The sequence below is a fragment of the Hyperolius riggenbachi genome, chromosome 4 (assembly GCF_040937935.1).
Source record: "Hyperolius riggenbachi isolate aHypRig1 chromosome 4, aHypRig1.pri, whole genome shotgun sequence".
NCBI lineage: Eukaryota > Metazoa > Chordata > Amphibia > Anura > Hyperoliidae > Hyperolius > Hyperolius riggenbachi.
This window is the reverse complement of record NC_090649.1, coordinates 182,613,551-182,637,856: the sequence shown is the minus strand read 5'-3', so window position 1 is coordinate 182,637,856 and position 24,306 is coordinate 182,613,551. Positions and strand designations below refer to the sequence as shown.

Sequence of the window (24,306 nt, the reverse complement as noted above, 5' to 3'; positions counted from 1 at the left end):
GATGAGGATGCAAGGACTGGGGAAGAGTCTGTGTGCATGGATAGGGAACTGGCTAATGGACAGAGAACAAAGAGTTATGGTCAATGGATCGTACTCAAAATGGGAGGCTGTTAGCAGTGGGGTCCCACAGGGGGTCTGTACTGGGTCCAGTGCTCTTCAATTTATTTATTAATGACCTAGTAGATGCAGTAGTGAGCAATGTTGCTATTTTTGCAGATGATACAAAATTGTGCAGAATCATCAACTCTCAGGAAGATAGTGTCATATTGCAACAGGATCTGGATAGGATGGCTATATGGGCACATAAATGGCAGATGAAATTCAATGTTGAAAAATGTAAAGTCATGCATTTTGGTCGTACCAATGGTCTAGCACCATACAAAATAAATGGGATACAGTTGGGGACATCAAACTTGGAGAAGGACTTAGGAGTACTCATCAACAACAAGTTAAATAATCGTACTCAATGCTAAACCGCTGCAGCTAAAGCTAACAAAATTTTGGGATGCATTAAAAGGGAAATAAAAACTCGAGATGCTAGCATAATATTGCCCCTGTTTAACTCTCTAGTAAGGCCACATCTGGAATATGGAATTCAGTTCTGGGCACCACATTACAAAAAAGATATTGCAGTTTTAGAGCAGGTGCAGAGACGAGCAACAAAATTGATACGTGGGATGGAAGGTCTCGCTTACCAAGAAAGGTTAGATAAACTGGGTTTATTTAGTCTAGAGAAAAGACACCTTAGAGGAGATCTAATTAACATGTATAAATACATCAGAGGGCAATATAATAGCTTGGCGGATGAGCTTTTTGTCCCTAGGCCTTCTCAAAGGACTAGAGGACATGAGCTGCGCATGGAGGAAAAACGTTTTAGCCATTTATTTAGGAAAGGGTTCTTTACAGTAAGAGTGATTAAGATGTGGAATGCATTGCCACAGGAAGTCGTTATGGCAAACTCTATACCTGCATTTAAAGGGGGCTTAGATGCTTTCCTTGCGTTGAAAGACATCCATGGCTACAATTACTAGGTAATGCCTAATGATGTTGATCCAGGGTTTTTTATCTGATTGCCATCTGGAGTCAGGAAGGAATTTTTCCCTTTTGGGGCTAATTGGACAATGCCTTGTAAGGGTTTTTTCTCCTTCCTGTGGATAAACAGGGATATGTGAGGGAGCAGGCTGGAGTTGTACTTTGTACTGGTTGAACTCGATGGACGTATGTCTTTTTTCAACCATAATAACTATTGTTGCAAAGAAAGAAATGCTAAAACGATGGCACTGCAGACAACAAACTTCTATTGGGATGGAGGGAGAGGGGGAGGCAGCTCATACCACACAGTCAGGTACAGTCTGGTGACACCATGCGTGCTCAGGCATCAGAGAGTCCGTATGTAGAAGGAGAGGGATGAAGCGCCGGCACTGCTGTAAGTCACGTTTTATTTAGGTCAGCAAAACATCAAAGTGCGTATACATGCAGGCATGAAGACATAATTGTGAAGACACGTACCCCTTGGTGGATGATGGTGGCGTGCTGGTGGGTGCAGAGGGAGGAAGAGCCTGACGGCCGTTTCGCGCTATGCGCTTCTACGGAAGCCTCCGTAGAAGCGCATAGCGCGAAACGGCCGTCAGGCTCTTCCTCCCTCTGCACCCACCAGCACGCCACCATCATCCACCAAGGGGTACGTGTCTTCACAATTATGTCTTCATGCCTGCATGTATACGCACTTTGATGTTTTGCTGACCTAAATAAAACGTGACTTACAGCAGTGCCGGCGCTTCATCCCTCTCCTTCTACCATAATAACTATGTAACTATGTAACTATGTAACTGCCGCCTGGGTGGTGCCTAACCCTGACCACTCCCTATGGTGGTGCCTAACCCTAACCACTCCCTCTGCAGAAATACCCTTTTACACATAGAAACGATTATATCTTTGAAAAATGTAAAATCTGTACATACAAACAAAATAATATGACAAAAACTATAACATTGGAAGCTTCTAAAACAATAAGATACTTCAAAAACAGTAATGTTCTTGTAATGCCTGGGTACTAGACACTAGACAGCATTAAAAATATACATATATCGAGAAGTGGGGGATAGCCAAAGGTCATACACGTATCAGAAACTGAGGTACCAAGAGTTACGCAGAGACAGAGTCGTTAACAGGCCGAGGTCAGAACCGAGTGTCAGATGACTGCAGAACAGGTAGGTTGAGGCAGAGACAAAGTCGTTATCAGGCCGAGGTCAAAACTGAGTGTCAGATGACTGCAGTACAAGTAGGTTGAGGCAGAGACAAAGTGAGGGGCACGCCGGGTCATACACAGGTAAAGTTGCAGAAGAATATACAATATACAATATTGATCTAACTAGAGTATATATCGGCAGTGTCTGCATATATATATAGCTCTGAAAATCTCGCTTGACTAGGCACAGCAGAGAGGCAAGGTCCAGCGCTCAGTGAACTGATAGCTATAACGGACACTGGACAACTGACAAGTCAGGACTTGTACCGAGGTAAAATGCAAAACCATGCCCCCGGAACCTCCAGCCAATCAGCAGCGCTCCTGCGGGAGTCAGTGTCAGCTGAACCCAACATCAGCTGACTCATCTCACACCCGCCTCCTTAGCCTATAAAGGCTGTTCTGAACTGCGCACGCCCACCCAGAGATGCATCCGGAATCGCCGCGCTGACTCACACCCACAGGGGAGCTGGGGATGCCGCCAGAGGAGGATGAAGTAAGCGGCTTCCGCTGCTGCCCGGAAACTCTAGCGGAGCCGCTGGCCGGAGCGTCAGATAAGTTTGTGACAGTTCTAATGTTATTAAAGATATTTATCGGGCACCCTTTTTTCTGCTTTTTTTCGCCGTATTAACGATAATTGCATTAGACTCTATGGCGGCGCCCTTTTCCTCCACCCTCAGCCGGTGCCCTTTTTTCCTGATCCCATGCAGAAGATCTAGGAAACATATAAATACTAAATAATAATGATGCACTTTACGCAATTTGTGTAATGTGAATTGGACAAGCAATGTGAGCATTATATACATAAATGCGAGTTGTGTTATTTGTGCAACATCCATAATGTAGTTTGCCTAAATGCCAGAAACTTTACATGCTCTTTGTACTGACAAATTCCATATTTTACAGCCATAAGTTACCACTGTTTTTTCTATGGTATTATAAATCTTAAGCATTGATTGCTGATCAAGTAATCTGCTTTTCATAAGAATGGTAGCATTTAATACCACTATGGATTTTAGTTTTTATCTCTTCTGTGAAATTATTTTTTGTTGATTTTACAACCAAGAAATGTAAAACTACATACCTGGTCAAAAGTATCATTTCAACTGTCAATTGACTGGACAATATTCTTCATGTTGTACATTACATATATTTTGTTTTGACTCCCTTAACTTTCTCTTCCATAGCTACTTTTGTCCTTTTTATAATCACCATGTTATCTGCAAAAGTACACAGATGGGTAGTCCTCATGTTGCTTGTGAATACTGATGATCATGTCTAGGAGAACACATGGAGAAGGGTGTGACTCGTTTGGTCAGGTGATAGATATGTACAAGCTTGTCCTCAGCTCAAGCAAAAACTGTTGAACTGACTATCGATTCTAGGAAAAATGCCCAGAACTCCCCTCGGTTCTCACTGAGGGCTCCGAGGTCACCAGATACGAGGCCCGCAGTATGAATTTAGGCATCAGAAAATAAAGTCTGGTAAGGGTGGTTAAGCAACAATCAGTGGGAGAGTGACTAATGAAAATAGTGTCACATTGCCAAGACAAAAAGGAAAACGGTATAGCTGATAACCAACACTGAATTCATTGGTACTCTCACTTTCTGTCTGAATGACTCATCACTGTGACCAGTCTTGAGGCAAAATCTTACTAGCTGTGACATAGGCAAAAATTAAAACAGCAATACAAATCTGAGAGACTCTCACTCTCTAGCAGTGTAGAGTTTCACGGTAAGAGCCAGCTCTATGCAGTGACCTGTGTCAACAAGCCTGATTATTAGGTGAGAGAATTGTCTGTAATGCTTGCTTCCATGAAAGCTCTTATGCCCTTCTCAGTTCCCAGTCAGTCTTTGTCATTTTTTTGTGTTTGTTCCTGCAGTCACCTTGCAATGTACACAGGCACAATGTACACAGTACACATCCATTTACTCCAGACTGTGTTAGATGGCTTTAGAACTGTTGTTTAGAGGACTGTGCTCTGAATCCAGTACATTTATGTTGTTTTTGACATTCATACAAATCTTTTTCCATAAAAGCTGTGATGATGCTGTGCAAAATATAGATAGAAGCAGAATGCAATGATTTGAAAATTGTGCAAACCCATCTATATTTTAAAACATTGTAAAGAAAAAGGCACATTTGGAAACTAAAGGGTTTTTCCCCCCGTAATTTTGTTTTAAATATATTTATCATGTATTTAATATTTCGAAACATGTGGGGATGGGACTAGTGATGAGCAGAAATTACTAATTAATTTTGTATGTAATTGTAAGCATTGGTAATTACGCATGAATTTACATGAAAATTACACGTAATGTCATTTTTCTGAGTTTTTCTTTGCATTTCTAAAATCTATTTTCTGAAAAACTACAAGGTCTTTTTGAAAACTTGTACCCACTATTCTGCCAAAGTCGTCACGAAATAACGTGTAAATTCATGTGTAATTGTGAATGATTATTCAAAGTTAATTGAATTAACAATTTGTAATTGCGTGTAGGCTTAGTTGCGAAAATGTACACAAAATTCCGCATAAATGTAATTAGCTGATTACGATCATCACTAGCTGGGACAGCTCCTGGAGCTTACCAACCAAGCGCTGGGAATCGCTGAACATATTAGATATTGTTTATTATTGTTGAATAATGTTCTTGTGGACGCGCTCCTGTCCGTATACAAGGGTGGCTGCCCTGTGCAGGCACAACTATGTCTCTCATCTGCTCTGTAGCATGGAGTAGAGCGGGTGGCGAGTGGCATTGTGCTACTGTGCAGGCAATACTCGTACTGATGGTAACACAGCCTTGAAGAAGAAGGGGGTCCTGGTGAGCATTGGTGGGGTCACTGGGGTAGATGATGATTGGAGAAGTCTCAGAATCATCCACTGACTTCTCTCTACTGAGGTAAGTATCTAACTTTATTTTTCCCCTCAAAGGTTTGGGTCCAGAGAGAGGGTTACAGGGGCCCTTATTTAATTCCCTTTTTCTTCTAGGTGATAATGTAATCTTTTGTTTATAATAACTTATAAGCACTCTGTAATTTAACAAATCTGAGTATTTTATTACGTGTTATGGGCTTAAACAGTATTTTATTGATAAGTGAATTGCATATGGCCCAGTGTGTGTCTACGTGTCAATTTTATAGTCTCCTCTTTGCACAGTAGAGTTCTTTTGCACTTGTGGGTGCAAAGGCCTCAATTCACGGAGCATTATCAAACGTTTATCAAACACTTTATCAAATGTTTGATAATTTACCTCATGGGTAAAATCTCATTTTAAATTCACTAAGGTGTTATATATTTATCGAATGTTTTACCGATAAAACGTTCAACAAATATATAACACCTTAGTGAGATTTTACCCATGAGGTAAATTATCAAACGTTTGATAAAGTGTTTGATAAATGTTTGATAATGCTCCGTGAATTGAGGCCAAAAACAAATTGTTTCTGAAAGTGTTTCTGAGCCCACTTACCACTCCAGAATTGCATCTGTTTTAATCAACTGAGGGTGCAAAGGTCATGGTGATCCAATATTGGTTTATGACATTATTAATTATATTTATGTTTCGCTTCCAGTCTTTTTGCTCTGTCCCAACGTGCTGCTGACAATAAACACAACATGAGCGTATATGAGTATTGTATTGTTCATAAAGAAAAAACAACAACAAAAACATTTGTTGTGTTGTCTTTGTACTATTTTTAATTAAATATATGGGTTAAATGATATGCAAATCATCACACTTGGTTTTTATTTGCATTTTACACAGCATCCCAACTGTTTTTGAAACTGTTATATCCTAAATTGGTAAAATGAACTTACAATGCTTTCTGCAATAACTGTAAAGCTTACCATTCTGACAAAATGGCCATTTATTTTAACATTAATGTACAGTTTGCAGCTGAAGTGAATCAAATACTTGCAATACAGCTCATCCTCCAAGGCTATGCCTTATTTTCTATACAGTAGTCACAACCCTATATGCAGCCAGTCTCTGTACCAGGCCTTGGCACTTCTCAAAGGAGGCATCTGCTTTGCATTTCCTTATTAACACGAAGCTCACTGATTCATAAGAAGCATTTGCATACGGTAAGTCATCACTCCTAATGCAGACTCTTAGCTCTAATTAGATTAAATATGCACTCGAAATGAATAATTTCCAACATGCATGCTTTCCAGCCATGCTGAGCTCAGCAGAGATCATTTTATGCTGTATAAATACACAGTGGATATGTTATACATAATGTTTTACCTCTTTTTTTACCCAGCTATACTAGTCAATAGGAAATTGCATTTAGCCATTAATGTCCTTTATTGGACAACAGAGAATTGGAAAAAAAGGCACACACACACAAAAAAAATAAAAAATAAATAAAAAGTAAAAAAAGTGTCGCTGTGTTCATATATTATTACTATTATTATTGATTTACAAAGCGCCAACATATTCTGTGCAAATATGCCTTTATATGTTTACTTTGTACAGCGCCACGGAATATGTTGGCGCTTTATAATCAATAAATCAATAATAATAATAATAATAATATGTTTAGATGATGCCATATGGTTTTCCTCTCGAAGCAACACATTTTGCAGAAGGTCCATTACTTGTTGTAAGTCTTCACTAGAAATCTCAGCCCTGATTTTCGTTATTTAAAGCAATAAATAATGTGCGGTGAATAGTGGCAAAACAGAATTAACTAATAGATATACCACATTCTATATGAAACAAACTGTCAATAGCTGTCAGCCTAAAGAATTGTAAAGTGCCCATTTAAACTACATACGATCAATACTGTGAAATGATAAATATGCTAAGCTGACAGGAGACTCTGGATATTGTGAACATTATGAAATCGGAGAAGGGAAGCTGTCTACACTGGGAGGAACTGATACAGGTCTGTAAACTGCTTGGTGATCTATAGTTTTTTAATCACAAATAAAAGGACAATGTTTAATACTTGCACAAAACTGTGCTTATCAATAGTAATTGTGCAATATATGTCAGGAGGCCTGCATCTCCTAACATGAAAGCTGCAGATACTTCCGTTTATTACCCCTGGAAGTAGCAGTAGTTTCCCCCTGACTCCCTTTGCCTCCCAGATCCATGGGGGGAGGCTCACATCATCAGACACTGCAGCAAAACCAACTTAGGGCTATGTCACCTATGAAGATATCTGCAGTTACAAGATATCAGTAGCACAGGGGTTGATAATGTTTCAATGGAGTTAATGTTACAACTATGTCACTCCAGCTGCATCTTGAGGCTTTATAGACATGCATCATAGCAGTGTCCTTCTCTGCTTTTTAGCAACAGATTGACTGTGGTAGGAGCATATTGTTGTTTCTAAAGTAACTGTTCCTGAAGTTATTGCCTCCGGCACATGCATAGGCGTAGGTGGGAATAAGCTCCCTGTCCATGACCTCAGATAAAGGTGGTGTGTGTGTTTGTTGTGTGTGTTTGTGTGGTTGAGGAATACGCTTACATATGGGATGAGGAGGAGATGAACCCTACATTGCTCTTATCTTTGAATGTGTGCTATCAATTAAAATCTTAAAAAGTTTCACCAGTTGATTCAAGGGGAAAAAAATGATTGTAGATAACACAGAAATGCTAATTATAGGTATAAAAAAAAACACTGCAAAGCCACCTGCATTGCCAAAATGTGAACTTGAATTCTCAAATTTAAAAGTGTCCCTAACTGCCACAGATAATGCGGTGACAATAACACGTCTGTGGGCTTTGTAATTAATTTTGGAAAGGAAACTGAAATGAATGCCTACAGATGTCAGTGCAAAATATTCAGAATAAAAAGAGCTAAAAGTGGTAACAAGCATTAAGGGGAAAAATGCATAACACGAACAGTTCAGACTTCAGGAACTCATGACAGATCCCACATCCCACTCATGATAGATAGCAGATGCATGATTAAATCAACACACATAGGTAGAAAAGAATGTGACTGGACATACAAGACAAATAACATTTATATTGCGCTTTTCTCTTGGTGGACTTAAAGTGTTACACATTGGGCCCTATGCACTAAGGGCAGTTCGGTAAAATCTCTTTGGTCAGTAAAATACCGCATTCGGTATCTTACACTTTTTTTTCCAAATTTACTAAAGATCTTCCACATGAAGCAGAAGTTCGGTAATCTACCAAACAAACATGCCTCAATTCACTAAGCCCTACTCATTAAGTGTCACTTACCAGCCATGTAGCAGGTCAGTGGTGAGGCAGGGAGCTGCGTGTATGAATCGGGGTTTTCTGTCCAGTGCATCTCTGACATCCCTTTTAATTGTGCTGCAGCCACCAGGGGAGCTCTTCTGCTTGTCAGAATACAAATGTTCACATCTAAAGGGATGCAGAAAAGCCTCAAAAAATGCCACCTTACCTTGCTCTGTGAGAGTGAAGACCCACCCGATACCCTGTTGCATCAAATCAGCATGAGAAGCAGGGCTGTGTGGCTCTCCCTATTGGCCACCTGGTTCTCCCTAAAGACTGTCTGTCAAATCTACCACACATAGATAGCATGGAAAGAGTGAGTTATTGGCTGGTAAGAGCTGGAGAAAAATACCAAACACTTTTGCCCTGTTTACCGAATGCGGAAATCTTTGTGAATTTCAATTTCTTGACATTTCCTGAGGCATTTACTGCACTAGTCGGTAATTTACCTCACTAGTCGGGGATATTAATTTTCTGTGTTCAGGTTCAGTGAATTGTAATTTGGGAATGCGATAGGTAAAATCAGCTGTTTTCAGCATTACTGAATGTGGCAATGCTTAGTGAAAAGAGCCCAATAATGGCAATGACATATAAAAAAATCATAATTTATAGAAAATCCTAATATCCTCAAAATACATTTGGTATAAGAGTTGATAAAAGTTATTTGGTACATATAAAGAGGGAGGTGAATGGAGGCATATATCTAAAAAGGCATCTGGCAATTTGGGCGTCGGATCTGATAGTTACAATAATGGTAATGTTATTTATATATTCTACTATCACCTTCACCAACCTATCGGATCTGATAGTTACAATAATGGTAATGTTATTTATATATTCTACTATCGCCTTCACCAACCTATATCTCACACTAAATCTCTACCTACGCCTAACTAGGGATGTTCATTCGGATTTCGCATTTACAATCGGAACTCGGAAATTGGATTTCTGCATTAAGGCAATCGCAGAACTCAGGCGCAATGGACAAATCAGAGAATGCAGAGTCAACTGGGAAGTATTTGGCCAATCAGAGAATGCAAAAAATGACCAGAAAAAGACTCCTCGAAAATGGGAAAATGAAAATCTGATTTCTGCAGAAATACTGCAATACCACAAGTCGGTAATTTTAGCCCAATCACAGAACTCGGAAGCATTGGACCAATCGGAGAATGCAACTTGTCAACTTGAAAGTCAGAGAAGGCAAAAAATTACAAAAAAAAAGACTCCTCAGAAATAGGAAAATAGAAATTGGCATTTGCCGTTTCTGACCATCCCTACACCTAACACTAACTGATAGCGAGTGCTTTTATGCAGCCAATGCGGAGTTCGTCTTTTTTTCGGTTTTTGGCTGCGAACCCCGGGCAGCTGATTACTCACCCCTCCACTGAGGCCTTGTCCTTGCACCTGTCTAGATTGCACTCTCACCACTGGGAGCATTCTGTGCATGTGCAATTATGAAAATAATGAAATGCACATGCACAAAACTCTCCCGGCAGCGGGAGCGTGATCAAGACGGGTGCGCAGAGGGGGCTTTGCATGCTTAGTCACTGGAACTGCTGTTCGGGTGCTTCATCTAACAGCCGGAGAATGGAGGGGGCCTAGAGGACTCTGAGGGACAAAACGAACTATGGGGAGGGGGATGGGGTTACTTTAAACAATGCACATTGCCTGCCTGTCCTGCTGATCCTCTGCCTCTAATACTGTTAGCCCTAGACCCTGAACAAGCATGCAGATCAGTTGTTTGTGAAAAAATATGACAAAATTAGCTACATGCTTGATTCAAGTGTGTGTCAGACACTATTGGCCAGAAGGGAAATAAATATGACAGCCACCATATGTCTCTCACCTCAAATTCCTTTTAATAGCTGAACTCCAGCTCCCGAATTATTCAGCTGGTGCAGCCAATTTACATTCAACATGATAGCTGAATTCCATACGCTTATGCTTACTGTGCATCCCCGCTAGCTCGAGTCTAAGAATAACAGTTTCCAGCTTTAGACAGATTTCCTTCACGTGATTTCCCCGTTTAATAATAAAATACTGATCCCCTTAGTCCAAATCTATACATCATAAGGGATTTTGCAACCATTTCAAACTAAAAACAAAGGTTAATAACACTTACAAAAATGCATTGTCATCCTCTGATATACATCTCAGCAATTCTTTTTCTTTTAAGTGGTGAAAATTCAGTTTAAAGCACAACTATCAAAAACAAAACAAAACATAACAGCTATGTGTCTATAATCAAACACACACAAACATACTGATTTTCTTCCTAACCGCTGTGTTAGCAGTGCCAGTGTACCTTGCATTTGTTCTCTTATGTTATCTGTAAGAAGCAACGTTGTGCAAGATATTGGAAATGTAAATAAACTGTGTGCAATCACTGTGACCAAAAGCCTCTGCAGAGCAAAATCTCATTCTGGGTAGTCATTAACTGCTAGAGCACTTCAGTGACAGTAATGTTTTCTTGCATAGAGCTGTTTCCAACTATGAGGTAACGTAGGAGACACAACAGTAAGGCTTCTGGCCTTTCCACTTCCTCTCTTACATTTAGATGAGCTCCCAGACTAACAGTAGCAGCTACAAAACCTTCTGTGGTGAGGAGGCAGAGGCAGCATATGAATCATGAGTAAAGGTTTACACTTATCTACCTGTCTCTTCCTATCTTTAACACACACACACACACACACACACACACACACACACACACACACACACAGACACGCAAACAGACACACACACACACACACAGACACACACACACACACACACACACACACACACACACACACACACACACACACACACACACACACACACACACACACCTACCTTATAATAAAGTCACAGACTTTTAACAAGTCTTTAGAGCGACAGCTAAAAGGAGCAAAAATAGTACAATCCAAACCACCTATGCCAATATGCAATCTACCTTCACAGTGACGCCATCAGTAATTACAAAGTGCTTAACAGGGAGCCATACCGTACAGTATATTGCTCTTGCTTATCAGTTACATCCATTCTAATGTTCTCTTAAGTCACTTTCTAACATTTTCCATTAATACACGGGTTGGGGACTGTACAGAAAGTACACAAAGGGTTTATCTCTCTCTTTTATAGTCGTCCTTTAGATGCGATCATTTTCTAGCAATTGCTTTTAATGATTATTGGATTGTGCAGTAAAAGTGGATTGGCAAGAACATGGTGCAGATGTCAATAAATTGATGAAATAAAAATGTGCTGAGTTTCAGATTTAAGCGCTACATTTGACAGTTCCAACAACAGAAGCTTGACAGTTTTAAACTGCATGTTGTGAACACGAGCTTCGCTGCCCTGGCATATCCTGGATCTAGGCCACGTAATAGAGCCACCAAGGTCACCTTAGGCGACATGACACAATAAGAAATATTTTCAAAGAAAGGATAAGGTAGCTGGAACTGGACACCCCTTTGTGTTCTAGACGAGAGGATGTTTTATCATTCTTACTAAGCAAATTTTTCAGTTCTAATGCTAGGAAATACCCAGGTGCTTCTAAAGACCTGTGTACATGCTCAATCAATGTTGCTTGACAGGGATCAGGACCCGATCACTCAGGTATCATTGCAGGGCCAAAGCTGTACAGACATGCTGCTCATTTGAAAGGGTGGGTGGGTGGGGGGGGGGGGGGGACGGTGTGTCGCAGGAGTAATGCCACGCAGTAGGCAGGGTAAGTGGGATGAACAATGCTGTCCAGCGTCGGTCAGTCAAAGTGATCTGCCAGGATGGATTGGCTGAGAGTGGTCTGGGGTTGTTGGATTCTCAACATAGGGAGTTGTTATTGGACACCTTGTCTGAGTTTCATATGGCTTGTGTAAGGAGCTTAAATCCAAGTAATCCACTTACTCTAGGCAACAATCTAGATAATTTCATGATGTTCATTGTTTTAAGGGACCTGTATTAAATGGAATTATATGACTCCACAGTTCAGGGCCGGGCCGAGACAGAGGCGAGAGAGGCTCTAGCCTCAGGGCGCTGTGTAGGAGACTTTTCTTACGTGAAGCCAGTTGCATGTGGTCCGGTATTAGTCATGGAGATAATCCAAAGACATAACAACAGGTAATGCCTTTAATGAATAACTGTACAAGTTTTCTTTGCAAGCTTTCAAAACTTTAAGTTTCTTCTTCAGGCATGTTTTAGAACTGGATCCGAACTATACGATGTGGTCCTCCTGATCCAGTTCTGAAATAGGCCTGAAGAAGAAACTTAAAGTTTCGAAAGCTTGCAAAGAATTTTTGTACAGTTAGTCATTCAAAAGGTACTGTCGCGAAAATCTTTAAATTTAAAACACATACACATAAGAAGTACGTTTCTTCCACAGTAAAATGAGCCATAAATTACTTTTCTCCTATGCTGCTGTCACTTACAGTAAGTAGTAGAAATCTAACATTACCGACAGGTTTTGGGCCAGTCCATCTCTTCATGGGGGATTCTCAGCATGGGCTTTATTCTTAATAAAGACACTCCCTGAAAAAGATTTATACAAGCAAACTGGCTAGCCTCCCTGCTTGCTGCGCACTTCTTTGGCAGTTGAACGGGGCAACTGCCATTCACTAAGTGCTTTTAACAATAAAGAAAACCCCGAGAACCCCCCATGAGAAGATGGACTGGTCCAAAATCTGTCGGTAATGTAAAATTTCTACTACTTACTGTAAGTGACAGCAACACAGAAGAAAGGTAATTTATGGCTCATTTTCATCAGGAAGAAATGTACTTCTTATTTGTATGTGTTTACATGTATTTTACATTTTAAGTTTTGCGCGACAGGGAACAACTTTTGCTGTTAGTCATCAGAAGGGAGGGGTTAGGAGTAATCACATGGGAGACAACAGTAGTCAGGTTAGATTAAGCTAAAATAGGCTGTTGAAAGGCCAATTTCACTGCACTTTTGAAGTGGCTGTACAGTAAAGAGATTATCAGGGTAAGAAACCGACACTGGGGTTTTGTTCAAAAAAACCTCATCTTTCAAGATTCACGTGCATGGACTTCTTACATGGTAAATTTAACCTCCCTGGCGGTTTATTTATTTTGCCAGGGAGGCTGCAATGTGGTTTTTTTTTAATTAAAAAAAAAATATTTCATGCAGCCAACTGAAAGTTGGCTGCATGAAAGCCCACTAGAGGGCGCTCCGGAAGCGTACTTTCGATCGCCTCCGGCAATCGAAAGTAACAAGATAGGCCGCAATGAGCGGCCTATCTTGTTTCGCTTTCCTCGTCGCCATGGCGACGAGCGGAGTGACGTCATGGACGTCAGTCGACGTCCTGACGTCAGAGCCGCCCGATCCAGCCCCTAGCGCCGGCCGGAACTGTTTGTTCCGGCTGCGCTGGGCTCGGGTGGCTGGGGGGACCCTCTTTCACCGCTGCACGTGGCGGATCGCCGCGGAGCGGCGACGATCGGGCAGCACACGCGGCTGGCAAAGTGCCGGCTGCGTGTGCTGCTTTTTTCAGAACGTAAATCGGCCCAGCAGGGCCTGAGCGGCGACCTCCGGTGGCATACCCCGAGCTCAGCTCGGGATTACCGCCAAGGAGGTTAAAGCAGAACTTAACTGAGAATAAACTAATGATATGTGTAGTACTAATGATAAATAGAACATCATTAGCATAAAACAATGTCTCACATTTTATGTTCAGTTTAAGGGCTGTGAGTTTGAATGTATGTCTCCAACTGTACATACAGTGTATGGTAATTTTTGAAAGCATCGGTGTGCTGCAAGCTAACTTTATGATGCACAGAAAGCAATAATAGAAGCAAACACTTCCCATATAGTTGTACTTTATCATTCTTTCTTTTAATTACGCACAGTGCATGTTTGTTTGCTCCTGTTGTTGCTTGTTCTTTAGATTATTATTACAGCTCAAGCCCCAGGAATATATTTACAGAAAAACCTATAAAGAAAATATGTTTAAGAGATTGATTGTTGGTGTAAATAATTTAAGTTGAGTACAAACTCAGTTTTACTACCAGTGATATAAAATGTTTCTGTGTTACATTCTGAAATTATTGTTATATTATACTTTGTTATATAATCGCTGTACAGCTAACAGCACTGCAGAAGATGTTGGCGCTATATAAATACTAAATAATAATAATACTTTGCTTAACCTGCAAAACTAAAGCGATCTTCTGTTTGCAGCTGTGGAGGTCAAAGGATTAAAAACCAGAAATGAAGCATTTGCTAATGACCAGTTAAGTATCAGCTGGCTCCATAATTCATCTTCATTGCTGCATTGTCATCACACACCCTCCTTGAGACCAACAGGACAGGCAGAGCATTTCAATGTTACAGTTCAGCCATAAAAGAGACTTAACACTCCCTCCTTTCATTGTACAGGCAGGTGGCATCCTGTGTAGCAGCTAAGAATAATGATAGTGATATTAACACACACAGAAGTGCCTTGTGTGTGGTAGGGAGGATGGGAGAGGGAAAAGCCTAACTTCCCCTTAGATTCAATGAAAATACACTCACTTGCCACTTTATTAGGTACACCTGTTCAAGCGTTTGTTAGCGCAAAGGGGGTCCAACCCCTAGCAAGGTGTACCTAATTAAGAAGCCAGAGAGTGTATGTTAATTGTCATAGATACTACCAGTGGCAAAGCAATAAGGGATGCAGAGATTGTGACTGCGCTAGGGAACCTAGGGACCAGCATTGCCCCTTCTCCAGTTGCTGCATTATGTGCTTTGAATAGTGGTGATCATTAGCAATTTGTTACAGGACTACTATCGCGAATATCATAAAATTTAAAATACATGTAAACATATACAAATAAGAAGTACGTTCTTCCAGAGTAAAATGAGCTATAAATTACTTTTCTCCTATGTTGCTGTCACTTACAGTAGGTAGTAGAAATCTGACAGAACCAACAGGTTTTGAACTAGTCCATCTCTTCATTGCTTTTTTTTTTTACCAAGGCATTTCTTCATTATAAAGACACTCCCTGAAAAAGATTTATACAATGATGCTGGCCAGCCTCCGTGCCACTGCACACTTTTTTTGGCAGTTGGACGGAGCAGCTGCCATTCGCGAAGTGCTTTTGAAACTAAAGAAACCATGAGAATCCCCCATAAGGAGATAAGATAGTCCAAAACATGTCGGTTCTGTCAGATTTCTACTACATACTGTAAGTGACAGCAACATAGCAGACACGTAATTTATGGCTCATTGTACTCTGGAAGAAACATACTTCTTATTTGTATGTGTTTACATGCATTTTAAATTTTACAATTTTCCCTATAGTGGTCCTTTAAAAGGAAACCTGTTATTATTGATGAATCCAGCCTTATGTCATGTCTGCAAGCAAGGACAGCTCTCTATTTAATATTTTGGCCACCTACGGTTTTCACCTTCTCACTATCTTCCAATGCTGCTCACTCTGCCACTCACTTTCATTATCTTAAAAAAAAATATTGCAATGGCTTTCAGATGGGGAAATAATTCCATTATAAAGAAGCAAATGGGATATTGAGGAGTAAAAGAAATAGCTGAATTTGTATGGGAACACAACCCATATTCTCCTGGTGGTGGGCAGTTAGAGTGTAGAACAACCAAAGTTTGATATAAAGTGTTCTACTATTCACGGCTGGTTCTAGCTAACAACAGGGTTCTAGGCAAAACTTATTTGGACGAGTTTCTTCCTGGCACTCCTGTTCCCCCCCCCTTTCCTCCCCCCCCCCTCCCAAAAAAATACAGATAAGTTATTTAGTTCCCCCTAAAATTGTCTTCAGTCTACAACAAAGGGACTATGACTATAGTAGGTATTGTGAGCTTATGTTCAGTGCAGTTAGTGACATGACTGTGAATTCTGTAAAGTGCTGCTAAAGATGTCAGCAGTGCTGGTCGTAATGGAAAAATCTACGCTTACGGATCATTACGCGTAATTTTACGCTATTACGCATTACGCAATTACGGTTACGGCATAGGAAATTATCTACGGTACATCACTGTAATTACGCGTAAACTTACGCAATTACGCGTAAGGATACCGTAATGAAGGCGCTTACACTACAATGTTACGCGTAGTGCCGTAATGCCCATTAATGCGTATTTTTTTACGCATGCGGACGATATGTACGCAATAGCCGTCAATGTGACAGTTATTGCGTACATATCATTCGTATGCGTCAAAACGTACGCTTATACTGAAGGGCAGGAGAAGATACCATTGGTTGCTTAGGATGTTGACTGATTGGCTACTCTTAGAAAATGGGAGATTTTACGTTAGTAATTACGCGTAAAATTACGCGTAAGTGTTCGTAAAATTACGCATGCTTAGCAATTACGGTAGACAGTGTAATTACGATACCACTTACGGTCTTACGCGTAAATAATTACGCGTAAGACCGTAAGTTACGCATAACGCTTACGCGTAAATTTACATTGAATTACGATGCGTAATTACGCTAATGCGTAATTTCGGCCCAGCACTGGATGTCAGCACTGTATAAACACACAATAATATTAGATAAGTTCTCTAATTTATATGTAATATTCAACAGGATATTAGAACTAGCAGGAAATTAGATATTAGAACTAATTGTTAATTTTGTATTTTTCATACCATAAGATGTACTTTTTCTCCCTAAAAACGGGGGGGAAATCAGTGCATCTTATGGTCCAAAGGTGTCGGCTGTAAGTGCCCCCACTATCCTCCATTGCTGCCCTGTGTCTTTGGTGTCCCCTCTGTCTGGTGTCCTATCTGCAGATGACCCCCCTGTGTTCCCAGTGTCCTCCTTTGTCTCATGCACGTGCCCTTCTAATAAGGTATATACTTGTCACCGATAAAGATCTCCCAGGTGTTTTCATCATTGACATCTGTGTCCTGGTTAGCTCGCTACGAGTGCAGTGATTGGCCCAATGATGGAGCAATGGTCCAGCCTCCAAGACATCATATCCAGTCAGAACACCAGGCGGCAATGATTGGCTAGCAGCGCTTATTGTCTTATGGTCCACAAAATACAGTAATTTATTTATGTGGTCTACATAAACTTAAAATTAACCTGAGGTGAAAATAAACTGATCAGATAAACAATTGGATCTGTCCTTAAAAACTTTTTTAACCCTTTTCAGAGTTGGAGAGAGCCCATGGTAATGAGGGGGGGGGGGGGGGGGGGGGCTGTCCCCCCTCCCCGTCAATGTAGGTGGCCACGCTTTCCCCTCATGCTGCGACCCTCTCCGGCCCCCCAAAACAGCCCTGAGTGGGCCCGGAGGAGGAGGGGTTCCGATCCAAACTTTTGCAGGGGGGCCCGGTGATTTCTAGTTATGCCCCTGCTCAAGGCTAATTTATTTTAGCACATATTTTGTTTATTTGTTACATTTCTTTGCTAATAATTAGTACTGCTGTAATGTGTATTTATGGCCACTTGTCACTAGGGGGCAGTGTGAGACAATAACAGAGGACTTCTGCTTTCAGTTTCTATATTTTCTGCTAGAAGAGAGAAAGCAGTGCACTTATCTCAAATAAGATAATTCCTTTGAAGCTGCTAATGGGTTAATAGCTGTTTAAGCATGTTCCTACCTTTCATGTTAAAAATCGAAGCCAAAATCTGTATTTTCTTTGTGCAGGTTTTAGTTGCATCTAATAGCAATGGTGATTCTTTTTTATTTGAAATGTAACATCACAGCCATTGGAAAAGACTCTTTGTGTAAAAATCCTGCCTTGGTGTCAGTTTTCATGAACAATTAGTAGAAAATGTTTACCAGCAGATAAGAGATACATTTCCTTCTGCTTAGCACTGCACATCAGTTCTCAGACAATGCTATCCCTGAAAGCCCCAAGTTATCTGGACAACTCATTCACAAATAGAAAACCGGCAGCTAGTGAGACCTGTCACCTGTAAAATCTAGAGACTACACACAGGGTTAACAGATGTACAGAAAGGGATTCCCCCTCCCCTCATAATTCACTGATAGTAAACCAGTCCCAGACACCCAATCTGTGAAACACTTTTATACCATGAAAGGAAGAGATAAACAGGGAATCATTTACAGCAGTACTGAGGAACACCTAGACAAGATATTCACATCTAACTTTAAAAAGCATCTTTATTGATAGTTGTCCTTTAAAGTGGATCCGAGATAAACTTTAACTCATTGCATAATAGTGCCCCTTACATATTGATCATAGGGCATTTTTCAAGCCAAATACTTTTCTTTTTGTATTAATACCCCAATTCCAGCGCCTAGGCATTCTGAGTCCCATGTAGCATGTGCTCATGGGAGCTCAGACTGGGGAGGAGGTGTTTTTTTCCCGAAGGAAGAGCAGGAGGCATTACCAGCCAGAGGTTTCAGAGGCAAGGGGGCAGAGAGGTGAGTATATGCAGAGCAGCTTGCCTGTGTGTAATGATCACAATCAGAATATGGCTGCTCTCGTATCACAGGAAGAAATAATCATATAATGTTGAATCTGTTTGCAGCTAGATTTGCTGTGTAAACTATCTAAACTTTAGATTAGGTATATAAACAAGTTACTTGTTATAGTTAGTTTTTCATCTCGGATCCACTTTAAGCACCATATACACTTAAACTGGACTCAAATCAAAAATGGTTTATGCCTTGCAGAATAATAAGCATTACATTTGAATACAAAATCCAGATTTTTTTTTAAATATAACCAATCATTTAGCTAATTGAAGCCACTAACCCACTCAGGCATCCTGCCGAAGCTGGATCGAGTTGCATACTGGGATTGTGTTTTCATGCGCTTGAATTTTAAAAATAATGGTAGCCTTAATTTACAATGGTGGTGGCGTAGCTAGGTAATATTGTGGCATTTCCTATTTATAATGCTATGGGTGCATTTTGATGCAGAAATGCTATGCATATATGGTAGGCATGATTAATCGCTTGACATTATGGTGAGAGGTAGTCAGAAACATGGTACAAGTTGTTTTTTTTTTTGTGCCTTTAGGCTTCTGGAAAGTAAATTAAAAAAAAAATTGTTTTATTTTTTTTACTTAGTACTGTAATTTGCCTCTAGCTACAAAGTTGTGGTTCTAGGTGGTTAAAATACATCTAAGTCTAGATATAAAACACTAGCTATTTGCAACAGAAACAAGTATTAATCTCAAGGGTTGCAGGAGAGTTGCTGACACAAAGCACTGAAGAAGATTTCACTTGCTTGAAGACTCAGCAGACAGAACGTTAGCAATTTAGCAAATAACTGACTACATTAAAATTCATTACGAATGTCACATGATATAATTGCTGTGACTTGGGAAATGACAAGTTGTTGCCTCCTAGTCATCTGTGTGACATGGGAAATACATACAAAGGTGGCTGAAAGAAAATAAGAAGACCAACAATAAAGGGCTTCGTGTTCAGAACTGCTGAAGAGTGTGAAGTTATACTTCAGCTTCTGAAAGAATAGGAGGAAAGCAACATTTCAATAAAAGCCGAAGGATGCTCAGCTGCAGAACAGAAATCATTGTAATTGCTGACTGTAAGCATAGGAGTATACACAATAGTTCTGTAATAATTTCAAAAGTATGCTTGTTTTTTTTTTTTTTTTTTAAAGCTGCCTCATCTACAACACATAAAAATTTGATTGGCTGCTTCGCCATTGTTTCCAATGAGTGCTGAAAGTTGAAGGTGAACTGCAAATCTTTCATCATTATTTGAAAACTAGTAAAAAAAACCTAGTAACAGGCTTTTTTACTAGTTTAGTAACAGGCGCTAGGCAACTGGTCGTGACCCCACACAAAGCGTGCACAGCCCGTCAGTGACCGCTGCCGGAAACACGCCACATCCGCGTGCCACACTTGTGCGCCAGGCACAATGGTCACACGTACAAGGGGTCACAGGAGGATGCAGGGACAGGGATATTATATAGGACTGCCAAGGGGCGTTTGTAATATTTCAGCATTGATAGTAAGTGTTGAAACGTGGAATTATGTGCTTTATTTTTGCTGTATGATAGAAACTTAAGCTCTTTATTGTCAACTTTATTGAAACGGGTTCACTCTGGGCCTCCTCTATCCTTCTTCTTCTCTCCTTTCTGATATCTCTTTTCTTTTTCTTATAAAGAGTTATAATAATAATAATAATAATAATAATATTTGAAGCGTATATTTGGAACTCCATTCTTGCCATTGAAAAGTACTTATCACAAAACTCAGCATCCTATAGGGGCTTCACAGCTTTTACTATCTATAGATGTCAAACCCACTAATGACATGACCTCCGAACCCAGGATCTCAATAGTTGTGCACCTAACAGTTAATATTCTTGGCCATCGGCCGATACCGGACTTATGTATCTTCTGTAGTGTGCTATATGCTTGCAATATGTTTGATACTGTACTGAGCAACTACAGAATAAAGCTCTGTACACACCCTAGACTAAACCCTGCCAAGACAGGCATTAAAGCATTTAGAGTGTGCACAGGAGCCCCCCAAAGCCTTCTAAAGATCTGGCATGCAGGATCATTGATGTTCAACACTTGACCAGCCCCTGAGCCCATTGTCCTTCTACTCACCCCATCTACTGGAAGCTGCTCTGTAGTGTACTTCAAGTCATTCCCCCCCCCCCCCCTCTATAGCAACTGAAGGGTTAAGCCTTTAGCCCAGCAATGTGTCTGTTCACATTCGGCCCCAAACTGTCAACTTGTCAACTGAGGGGATGAGTCCTGACAATACTTATGGGTGTGTATGTGGCTTATGTTATGGTTTTAAAGTCAATGCATTTATTAATATAACTTTACTCTGCTATACCATTTTAAAACTGAACTATTTAACTGCTTTGCTTGTGGAAGAACGTACGTTTTTATCAATCAAGGTCAGCCTGGAATCATTAGGGTCTCCCTACAGCTGTATGCATGTAAATTGGTCAAATAAATGATAATTTACCAGTGTGTCAGTAACCCCAGCTAGAACAACTAGGTTGCAACCCTTTACAATCCTTTTTCCACGCATGTCCCTAACACCATCTATTTTTTTACAGGGTGCTTGAGGGGAAGTGGGTGATCCAGAAAAAGGATTGGGACCAGGGCTCTGGAGGAGCCACGCCTGGCATCAGCAGGGTAAAGTGGGGCATCATCAGGGGAGGGGCCAGCACATACACTGTAGCTTCACCCCCTTCCTTGAGCACCAGCTTAATATCGTTATTACGCAGTGCTGCATGTTAATGGAGGGAATGGTGGACATGGTGCTGGATCAGATTCAACGGCGGTGGAGCCCCGACAATGGGAGAAAATGCAGCGGAGTAGCGTTGGAGATGGTGGGAGCAGCGGTGACAGAAATGGCTGGCAAGGATCAGAGTATCGGACATAGTCAAACACTCTGATCTACACTGAATGGAGCTGTGCCAGATTTTATCAGCAACAAAGCCATCTAATGGCAGCCACTTTTTTTTATGCCGGACTATGTCCCACATTGAGCCTATAGAGGAATAGGCCAATGTCACACATAGTCCAACATAGGATTGTAAAGGGTTAATGATTCATTTGCTGTGAGCACTCTTGTCCTGGCTTTTTGTTATTACTCAAACTTTTTTTTCCATTTGCATTTACTCGAATGTTTCTTACCGAAAATTTGCGTTGGTCACTTTAACATTGATGTCAATCCCCCCCGGTGTCAGCCAGCTCTGAGGCCCTGGGAAATTGCTGCCTCACACAAGTTTATAAAGACATGAAACAACTGCAACAAACATAGTATTGCTGGTATATCATATTGGATGAAACGGATCTCATCTGAGAGTCTGAACATTTGTTTCCAAATTACTAAATCCCTCCACATATGGCTAGTTCTGCCTACTATCCAAAAGAACACATCAGCTTTGATCAAATGATTTACACCACTGAACAGAAAATTTGAAGGCATGGTTAAAAAAAAAGGTATTTACAAAAGTATATGTGTGTGTGTGTGTGTTAATAAAGTTTTACATATGCATGTAAAAGGAAGCAAATTATAAAAACTAAATGTAATGTTTATGCATTTAAAGAGATACTGTAGTGACACGTAGTAGACTGTAGTAAATTTTTTAGGATACCCAATGTTACATGAATTTTCCTGGTTTCAGTTTTAGAAACACTTTTTATATCTCTATATTGCTGTATATTGCGATGTAGTCTTTATGTTTGTTTCATATAATGGCATTGCCAGCTTGTGCTAAGAGCCCTTTTCCACTAGCAATTACAGTCCCAATTGCTAACCGCCAGCGATTGCAATTCTTCATTCATTTAGTTAAGCGATTGCGATTTTACATCCGCAATGCAATTGCATTGCAAAATTGCTCTCAGAATCACTCCAGAAAGCGATTGCACTTTGTGAAAAATTAAATCACGGTAGTGGAAAATACCTACCGTGATTGCTATGCTAAAGTAGCAACCGTAGCGATTTAAAAATCCCTAGTGTTTTGCGATTTTGCTGACTCGCAGTGCAGTGGAAAAGGGCTGCAGTGGGAAAGGGCCCTTGTTTTATACAAGAGGCATGCTTCCTTGTATCTGCTCTTCCAAGGTTGTGTGTAAAATCTGTTGAATGCCATCTTAGCTAGCTTTAGCATGTTGGAAGTTTATCATTTTTATTTAGCATAAACTATTTTTCACTTCTAGGAAACACTGGTGGGGCAAAGAAAGGACTTAAAGTGAACCTCCAGACTAAAAATCTACTCAGCAGCACTGAAAAGGCTTGATGTTTCTTTAACAGTTTCACAGCATCAGAACTTTGTTTTTCTTACCAAAGCCTAATTTTTAGCTGCACAGAAGCTAAGCTCCACCCCATCAAAGAAAATATTGCCTGGGCAATGAAGAATGATTGGATTTCTGATGTTATTCTTGTTGCTTAGCAATTGGGAGGTGTGATCAGGACACAGGACAGTTGGAACTGTGTCTCATGCTCCCTGTCACCTCTTTTCATCAAATTTTTGCTGGGGGGCCCCATGATTTGTAGCACCACCTGGCACCACCCATTACACCACTAGCGCCACTCACGTTACCAAGATAACGTGGGGCAATGCATGTAGCGGTAGTAGTAGTGGTGCTCCTCTAGCGTTCATAGCGGTAAAATGGCCGTGAGCTGCATGTGCACTGCAATTTCATCAGCCTTTCAGGCATCAGGCCCAAAGTGTGCAAGAACTGAGTTTTGAATGTGTCATTCACCAAACTGAGTCAGGTGTCATGGCAACAAGTAAGCATATTTTGAACCCACCATGCCATATTTGGAAAACCATAATTGTCCATAGAGCGAAATGTAAAAGTTCATTGTTAACAACATTCATTTAGGAAATTGCATGTGTAAAGGTGCCCATTAACCTATTTTGGTTTCTGGACGTAGAAACTACGTCCAGAAACCATGTGCGCTACCGCGCGCCCCCGCGGCCGATCGCGCGCGTGCACGCGCACTCCCGGCCGCGGATTCGGTAGTCAGGGAATCAATGTATCGGACTATGAAGTCCGATCACTGATTCCTCTCCCCCGCTGAAAAAGCGACAGCTTCTCTCGGAAGCTGCGCCTTTTCTGGCCATTCACTGCCTGATGCGCCACTCTAAGCGTGTGTTACGCTTAGAGTGACGTCATGTAAACAAACTCATGGCCGCCATCTTGTGGCCAAAAAGTAATACTACACCTGAAAATAAAAATGAATTAAAATCAACACACATTTACATTATAAATCTATTGTTTACCCCCCACCCTCCCAAAACTACCCAAATAAAATGTTTACTATAAATAAAAAAAAAACATGTAAATAAAAAAAAAACATGTAAATATTTACCTAAGGGTCTAAACTTTTTAAATATCAATGTAAAGATGAAATATTTCTATATTTTTTTTATTTTAAACTTGTTAATAGTGATGGATGCAAAATGGAAAAAA

At 40.5% G+C, this 24,306-nt stretch overlaps 1 protein-coding gene across 3 annotated transcripts in view; it reads right to left on the bottom strand.

Annotated features, from left to right (window-relative positions):
• Positions 1-24,306, bottom strand: part of KCNMB2 (potassium calcium-activated channel subfamily M regulatory beta subunit 2) — a 632,563-nt gene that overhangs the window by 72,433 nt on the left and 535,824 nt on the right. Inside the window, exon 1 of one of the 3 annotated variants that reach the window (XM_068281054.1) lies at positions 3,330-3,367. The exons of the other annotated variants lie outside the window; for them this stretch is intronic. Within the exon in view, the coding sequence (XP_068137155.1) occupies positions 3,330-3,346 (17 nt within the window). The 5' untranslated portion in view covers positions 3,347-3,367. Of the gene's footprint in view, positions 1-3,329; positions 3,368-24,306 lie in introns of those variants that run through there. 3 annotated transcript variants of the gene reach the window in all.